This window comes from Macadamia integrifolia, unplaced genomic scaffold, assembly GCF_013358625.1.
Source record: "Macadamia integrifolia cultivar HAES 741 unplaced genomic scaffold, SCU_Mint_v3 scaffold69, whole genome shotgun sequence".
Lineage (NCBI taxonomy): Eukaryota > Viridiplantae > Streptophyta > Magnoliopsida > Proteales > Proteaceae > Macadamia > Macadamia integrifolia.
The window spans coordinates 261,334-270,253 of NW_024870513.1; the positions used below are offsets into that span (position 1 = coordinate 261,334).

At 37.8% G+C, this 8,920-nt stretch overlaps 1 protein-coding gene across 2 annotated transcripts in view; it reads left to right on the plus strand.

Moving 5' to 3' along the window:
* Nucleotides 1-914: 914 nt before the first annotated feature.
* The window catches only part of LOC122069688 (MACPF domain-containing protein CAD1), a 20,469-nt gene continuing 12,463 nt past the window's right edge, over nucleotides 915-8,920 (plus strand). The window contains exons 1-5 of one of the 2 annotated variants that reach the window (XM_042633756.1): nucleotides 1,254-1,387; nucleotides 2,178-2,522; nucleotides 4,281-4,519; nucleotides 5,235-5,430; nucleotides 5,578-5,655. In XM_042633756.1, the coding sequence (XP_042489690.1) occupies nucleotides 4,281-4,519; nucleotides 5,235-5,430; nucleotides 5,578-5,655 (513 nt within the window). In that variant the 5' untranslated portion in view covers nucleotides 1,254-1,387; nucleotides 2,178-2,522. Of the gene's footprint in view, nucleotides 1,388-2,177; nucleotides 2,523-4,280; nucleotides 4,520-5,234; nucleotides 5,431-5,577; nucleotides 5,656-8,920 lie in introns of both variants that reach the window. The other variant, XM_042633755.1, reaches the window with a different exon arrangement.

The window sequence follows — 8,920 nt, forward strand, 5'->3', positions numbered from 1 at the left end:
TATTCCAAGAATGCATATCAAGCACATAGGCATGCCATGTATGTTGTGTATTACTCTTCTTATTTTCAAATCATAATTTTAAGGATCAAGATTTGATCCCTAGAGTGCTTGATTAGGATTGGACTTGGAATCAAGATCCACGGTCACCAATCCACCATCCAATACCTGTCAAGGTTTGAGGAATTGGTTCAGATCAACCTCTATATCAGTAGGATCAGATTGGTATTTGCCTTATTTGAAGGAAATGCACCGAGTGTTGTGACTAATCGAGTAGCCCTAAAAACCTGTGAACAAGCTCGTAAGGAGGGACGTCATCTTACTCACGAAAATAATGAAATTATCCGTGAGACTTACCAATGAAGCCTTGAACTAACTACTGCTTGGGAGGTATGGAAGGAGATCATCCCAATCCTTGGCCAATATAATATGGTTGGATCGGCTTGGATGAAGATAATAAGGTAAAAAAACCAGGCGATATGGGCCAATCAAGATCAGATTAATATCGGCCCTGTCCGATCCAAGACCGATTCCAATATCTTAAACCAAGATACCTGTGGAAATTAGCCAGAGATTGGGTTGGATCGTCTGAGCCGGTCTCGAAACCGTTCTTTATTTAGGATTGTCATGCTTTGTGGTTCACCCTTTGGATGATCCAAAACTACGACAAAATTGTAAATATTCCCAAATCACCGGGTAATTCTGGAAATGAAGATTAAAGAAAAGACAGCATTTAAGTAGGGCCAGGGCTTCATTAGAGAACAAGTCAACTCGAGAGTCAGAAGTCAGAAACCTCAATAGCATCACGCGTACGTAGCTCGACGCGCGTTAGAAGACCCTACCTATTAACCTTGCGAGATATGGATCTCAGTATCTCAGACGCGCGTTTGAGATGCTGCAATATTCACGCGTTTTCAGAACAGCAAAGTCAAAAAGCTTGGCTTTGAAGAACAGTCATAATAATCCACAAACATCCTCGCCAATCCTTCCCCCCTCCCAAAAAAGGAAATGGACTGCAGATGCAACTTCGACAACTTCAACAATCCTTGTTTTGCTTCTTCTCTTCTTCCACGGTCATGAAATATCTTCTCTCGTATATCATTGTCCCATGGAAGACCCAACGACGACATCAAGCTCAAGTTCAGCTGCTCTCGTCACCACTCTCTACAACTCAATCCAAGCTCTAGGTCGTGGTTTCGATGTCACTTCCGATATTCGACTTCTTTACTGTAAGGGAGCTCCTGGTTCTCGTCTTGTTCACATCGACGAGCAGAATTCCAGGGATCTTGTAATCTCAGATGGGGTTGTGCTTCCCAATGTCTCCGTTGATGTTGAGTATTCTCCTGGGTTGAGCAGTATAGTGACCATTGCAGTCTGTAGCTTCCATGAGGTACTGTTCTGGGCCCTTCTGATTGATTTGGTTGCTGGGTTCTTAGTTTTGTCAACTTGGGTCTGCTTGCCTATTTCAATTATCAATTAGGTCTGTTTAAATTCTCGGATTCTGGTGCTAGATATGAGTTGTTTTGGAATTTTCTTTAATATCTTGTTTTCCTTGATCTGGAAATCTTTTGAGTCTTCAACTGCTTTTGGTTCTAAAATAAATTCATTTATTTTCCTTCCCCTCTGCCGCCCTTTTGTGGGACTTCAAAAGGAGACCCAATTTGCGCTTTTACCAATCTGTTTGATCAGAATAGTTGACAATATTGGGCTTTCTCGTTCTCGAAATTGAAGGGTCACAATGTGAGCTGATCATGTTTTCTTTGGTGATAGGGTTTGATCTCTTAGGAGATGTCACAAATAGGGAGTTGCTTAACTTATTTTAATGGATCGTAGGGCAGGACATTATGATCAGTAGTTTGGTACATGCCCAGATGGCAATCAGTCGAAGACTGCAAAACACTATTTGTAGAGATTTTTATGTGGCTATAGGTATTTAATCGAATTTCAAACGCACTATTCTTAATTTATTTTTCATTTATTGAGTGTGCTATTTTTTTTTTTTTTGGTGTGTCAGTGTCGAATCAAATGGTTTATGAATCAGCCCATACCTTCTTCTAAGTCGTTTAATTGTTAATCCCGTTTTGTGTATGTTCCCTTTTTTTTTTTTTTTTTTTTTTTTAATAATTTATTTATTTTTTCTGGGTGCATTTTAACCAAGTAGATTAGTTATATGCTGCTAGGAAATGTGATGAGTTGGAATGTCTGGCTTCCTGCGAAATCAGCGAGTATTGCAATTCTCTGTTGAAGGTTTTGCTTTGGATGTCAAGAATCCTTATCTAGGGGTTGGGCCTACTTTCTTGGTTGAGAGACAGATGAAACCCCAACCACTGAATCCAAATGGCGTGTGTGTCATGTTCTCGTAGATTGTGATATTATATCTGAAGCCTGAAGCTGTCAAGTCCTTTCTGTCACGTGCTTGAGGTGGCTTATAATACCTGGTGTATTGTTGGGCACTTACAAACTTTATATTGGAAAGGATTGATCAGGGCACAATTTAAGTACTGTTAAAATATGTAGAATCCAAGGTTAGCACTCTGATGTTGACATGCTACTTGAATCTGGTTTCTGTCCTTGTGTGCTGGGTATGATAACTTTATCATTTGGTTTCAACCAAGGTTTAGAAACCGAAGTCTACCACCGAAATTGACAAAATGGCACTGATTGGTCGAAACATACCACTGAAATGGTCGAAATGCTACCGAAATATGGCCCATTTCAGTGCAAAACTGAAACATTGAAGATCTCTCACTCGCATGCCATTTCATTTCCAAAATAGTTGGTTGAAATTTTAGTATTTTGACCGAAATTTTGAACTATGGTTTCAAGTATTCTACTCTACTTGATAATGAGAAGGACCAACCTAGGGTCAAACTAGGTTCCGAACTCTAGATTGGCCGTTTTCATTATCATGAATTCCTTATACTCATTAGAAATAGCTGTCTGGACTCGATAAACAATTTGGAATGGAAACACCGTTACTACTAATGGACATGATGGATGCATGCAAATAAGAAGCTCTTTATTTGTTAGTCCTAGTGTCCTAAAGCAGGTGGATGGTGAACAATCTCCTCCCCCAAGGAAGGGAGGGGGCTACACACATCCTTACATCCCCCACACCCCCAAAGAAAAAAAAAAAAATAAACAGAGGAATTTTTTCATGGAGACAACACCAGAAAGGCCTCTGACACTTCGGGAGACCAGTATCAATGAATTTATGCATAGGGACCATCACTCGGTGTGATGATATAAACTCGAGCTGTCAGTGTCAGATGTGGTTTTGGGTCTGTGGGTGACCACTTTGTGCGAAAAATGCCGAAGGTTATGACCCGGTTCATTCTTATATAAACTTCTTTGAGACCATCTTAGAATTACTGTACCAACAAAAATTTCTCAATCATATATTTGAGCTTCATAAAATTCCTAGATTTTTTTTTTTAAATAACATAGAAAATTTAATTAAAATAATCTTTCCAGATTACCAACATGAATTAACAATGCCACATGTCTTTATAGTCTGAAATTATGACCAGAAGCAATTCCTAAGCATCATCTGTTGTTGCCATTTTGATAAACAATGGAGTATTCTATAGAAGGGAATAAGAGTACGGACAAGAAATTGTACACAAATAGGTCTTAGTGCACTTCATCTCTGTAACCTTTGAGACACATTATCAAACAAAATAAGTAGATAAAAATTAAAAAAGAAAAGACTTGTGGAATGTAAAAAGGACTTTCAATGATGGTAACAACCACCAATTGTTTTTGGATAAATGCTACGGACATCTTTCAAAACTTTATGCATCTGATCCCATTTAAAAGTTACCACATGCATGACTATGCAGTGGATTGTAGAGATGACTTTGACAGATCTATTGTGGTTCAGATACAGCTTAGTTATTCACAACTATGAAAGTTGTGCCTAATCAAATCCTTCACACCAAGCATAGGCATCAACGGGCAATTAAAGGTGACCTCAGTGCCGTGACCAGGGAATGTCTGGTTACGATTTGCTTGTCTGTATTATCTTGTTTAAGTTTCTAATTTTTGCACCAGGGAAGGAGGTTCTAGCTTTAGTCAGCTGCATAACATAAGGGAATCATAATTTTCTGATATAAAAAAAGAGCATATGCATTTATACATGTGTTGATGTGTCATCTTGAGTCGGGATTTATTATTCCCTCATGTACCCTTTCTTAAAGGATATGGTGTCCTATTGATACTAAAAAAGAGAATGGTATTCTTGATGATGAGTTAGAGTAATACCTTTATTATGTATGTTCCAGATGGCCCAGCATTTCAATGAGAATTCTGGTATATCAGGAAGCATGCCTCTTGGAAGCTTTAACTCCATGTTCAATTTCACTGGTTCTTGGCAAGTTGATGCAGCAGCTACAAAATCCCTGGCTATGGTTGGGTATATCATGCCCCTTTTTAAGGTTGAATTGGCAAAATCACAGTTATTTCCACATCAGGAAATCAAGCGTTCTGTTCCGTACTCTTGGGATCCTGCATCCTTGGCAAGGTAAATGATTCAGCAAACTTCTTGCCATATTGGCATGGTCAACTTATTGTCATGGACACATGGTAGCATATTTCTTATTGGGTGTTTCTACAGAGCTAGAGAGAATGGTGTTCTATGTAAATGGATAATCAGAGTCAGAATCTTGTGGAACCTAATTATGCTATTGGGATGCATGCATGGGAATATGCACCAGTTAAAACCGCAACTCAATGGGTAAACATAAAACCTATGTAACAAGGAAGCTTCATGTTTCTAAATTCTACCGTTTTGGGACCTTCATCTATATTGGAGATGTAATTGCCCCCTGTTTTCTGTGTAAACCCTATATGGTTTTCTGTCAGATGGCCATAAATATGTCAAACACCAATAACTGTGTCAATGTCATTGTTGCCTAGTGTACATGCTAGGTGATCTCCAACATCAAAGGCAACTTGATTAACTGGTGTTAAGTGTCTGCTATACACATCTTGGACCTGGAATAGACTGAATTGCATTGTTCTGAGGGTAGTTTTTTTATGTAGATATTCTGTGCAGTTTCCTATTGTTTTCAGATTTCAAGTCATCTCATCAGTGGATTGATGCATCTGGAAAATGTAATTACTTTCTGATAGATTTGCGCCTTTAAAATCTTATATAAAAAATAATATGGTCAGTTGAATGGAAAAGTTCCATAGAATTCCTAGTTAATGTTTCCCATGGTTTTTTTCTCTTTCAGCTTCATTGAAAATTTTGGTACCCATATCATTACATCTGTGACAGTTGGTGGTAGAGATGTAGTTTATGTCAAGCAGCATCCATCATCTCCTTTATCACCTTCAGAAATTGAGAACTATTTGAGAGACATTAGGGATCAAAGATTCGTCGACATGGAGACTCAGTGGGATGCTGTTCCTGTCAATTACAAAGATAAGGTTAGTTTTACGTTGCAGCTCAGTTTTCTTACATTTCTAACCCATTCAGTCATTATTAATACTTAAATATGTTTCATTTGGAACTGTATGTAGTCAGAGATTTGTACTGGTACCAATCTTAGATTCTAAATTTCTACAAATGTACAGGTTAGAGATCCTTCTGCTTTTAACAACCAAGATATACAACCTCAGCATACCAGTGTTCCATATCTAAGTGCAAAGGAGGTATTGGTTTTTTCTCTTGATATTTGTTACATCCTCGTTGGAAGATTGATCTAATAATGCATTCGTTTCAGAAAAGAATATAAGGCCTACTAGATGACAACAGTCTGCAAGAGCTTCTGTGGACTTGTTTCAGAGATAATTGAAAACAAAAAGGGTTGAGAAGACTAACAGAATTGTGTAATATTCTGTGTTGTTTTACATGGGAGCTTTTTATGGTTAAGCTGTAGATTTCTTTGATAGGGTATTGACATTATTTGCTGCAATTTTCTTTAATTGGCTGATTTATTGGAATTGTCACAAACAGATAGAACTTTCTGCTGCAATTCTGGATATGCTGGTTGGTCAAAACCTAGAGGTTGCGCATTCCATTTGTGGCGGACTGTGTCTTGGATTCATCATTGGGCTTTAAACGTTATAAGATTAAACAGGATCATAATCGATAAATGCACAATTAGATAGTGTTAGATCAAACACCAAGAAATACGAAAATAAATAGACAATAGATCCGCACGACACAGAGATTTAACGAGGTTCACACACTTATGTGGTGTGTTACGTCCTCGGGCTAAGAAGAAGATGTTTCACTATGTAGAAGAGAGATTACACCCAAGCAGCGGCGAGAAAACTTGCCTTGAAATCCTAGCCCGAAAAACCCCCAAAATACAATGACTTTTTCAACAAGACAACAATACATTATGTATACTCCAAGTCATGGGTCGACCCATCGGGTCCCATTCGACCCTGTCGAACCATATCGGCCCAACCCCTCTGCTTCCATCACAGATCTCAGAAAACTTCCCGTTCGGGTTGCCACCAAAATATGTCGGAGTAGGTCAATCTTCAAAACGGGTCAAGAAGTTGAGACAAACTTAACAGATAGCAAATACATGCATTTATTCAGCCTAACTGTTAGAGGCCAAGTGGTTTTTTTTCTAATAAAATTGCAGTGAAGTATTTATTTCTTCTTTAATCGATAATAGAGAAGAAAAAATTATTATGACGGATAAAAAAAAGGGATACTGTTACGTACAAATAGGGAGATGAGAGAAAGGAAGAGAAAAGAAAAATAGTAAAGGAAAATAGAAAAGATAGGAGAAAAGATAGGGAAAGGTTTGGCTTTACAGACGAAGCCCGGCGTCTGGCTTAGATAAGGAATCCTACCTCTGTCTTAGAGACAATTTAGGAATTCAAATCTTATCTTTTTCATTATCTCTTACTAAATAAATAGATATATTGGATGACCGTTAACAATCCACGCTCCTATAACTTCCCACGACTTCCACTAATTCCACTTGATTACAACTTCTTAAACCACATTCCTATAACTACCCGTATTACTTTCCTAATAATATTAATAATAATAAATTATTAATATTATTATTTAGTAGTTACGTAACATTCCTTCCCCCTTCAAGTGTCCTTGCCCTCTAGGACTATAAAATAAAATAAAAGATAATAATTCCACCAGGATCCCATGTCTTAATATGGAATATTCCATTTAATGAAGTTAGAATTATCATCTTACAGGGTGCCACTCTTATTGTTGAGAATGGAATCTCTTTAAAAGATGTCTTTTTGAAAGACATCTTTTTCTTCTTCTTCTTTGTTGTCTTCATCTTCTTCATTTCCATTGTCTTCATATTCTTCTTTTTCTTCTTCTTCCTTGTCTTGGGCTTTGTCGGGTGCACCATCATGGCTACCTCTTCTTTGGGTCTCCTCAATTTGGTTGAAGATTCTTCCATTGCGAGATTGATTGGCAGTTTCTCAGCCATCATGGTAAGCTTTTCCATGATGTCGGTAAGCTTCCCCATGATTTCCTGTTGCCCCAACGGAAGTGAACACATAGTGCTTTCCAAGTTCTCCACCCTATTTCTCATCCCTGGCTCTGATACCATTTGTTACATGCACAAATAGGGAGATGAGAGAAAATAGGAAGAGAAAAGAAAAATAGAAAAGGAAAATGAAAAGATAGGAGAAAAGATAGGGGAAAGGTTTGGCTTTACGGACGAAGCCGGGCATCTGGCTTGGATAAGGAAGCCTACCTCTGTCTTAGAGACAGTTTAGGAATTAAAATCTTATCTCTTTCATTATCTCTTGCTAAATAACTAGACATATTGGATAACCGTTAACAATCCATGCTCCTATAACTTCCCACGGCGTCCTTTTAATTCTACTCGATTACATCTTCTTAAACCACATTCATATAACTACCCATATTACTTTCCTAATAATAATAATAATAATAATAATTATTATTATTATTATTATTATTATTTAGTAGTCATGTAACAGATACAAGTAAGGCCTTGGCTGTTAGGTCCCGAAGGGAAGGTAAGTCAACCCAGAAACAAAAACAAATAGAATAAACAGTCAGAGCAGCAACATACTTTACATTTGTAATCAGGCCAGTAAAATCTGGGATGGATTGTGAACTAAGGTATAAGCTGGCCCTGGTATTCATTGGGATGAAATGTGACAGCATACCAATGCATGAGCCTCTTTATTGTATTGTAAGAATCCACAGAGGCTGTTGCAAGGCCATGAAGCAAGCCAATGAAAATAAGGTGCTTGCTTCCAAAGCCAGTCTCTGTCTCTGGGGAAGAAAAGTAATTTGAGATGCCTGAAATTGACAATTTTAGATGCCTAGGTTCAATCATAAGTAAAGAAAGAGAAATGAAGAAAGATATTACACATGGAATTACCGAATTAGAGAAGGTGGTTGAAGTGAAGAGGTACTTCTGGAGTGTTGTGTGATTGATATATTCCACTAAAACAGAGAAGGAATTTTTTATAGAATAACCATAATAGAGCAGCAATGACTTGTGGAGCTGAATGTTGGTAATGTAGGAATAGGTTTGACAAGTCAAACTAGACCCAAACAACAGGATCTTGTAAACCAAAGAATAACCAAGAACCCAATATACCAGCAATAATAAATCAGCAAAAGCAGTAATAAATCAGCAGTCCATCGATCTCAGTCCAGCAGTATTGATTAGGACAGAACAGGAGTAATTAAATAAACATAACCAGGAGCTTCATATGACTCTTAGAGGTCCGAATCAACAAGAATAATGATCCACAGTCCTAAGACAACAGTATATTAATAAATCTGAGACTGCAGGTTCTGGAGACTTGCAGTCGATCCCAGATCCCAATAGCTTCAGAAAAGTCTATAGCAGAATATTAGATAGCATATTATAAACTCAGATCACCAGTTAAAAGGTCCAATCCATTGGAGAGTAAGGGCAACATTCAACCTCCACAT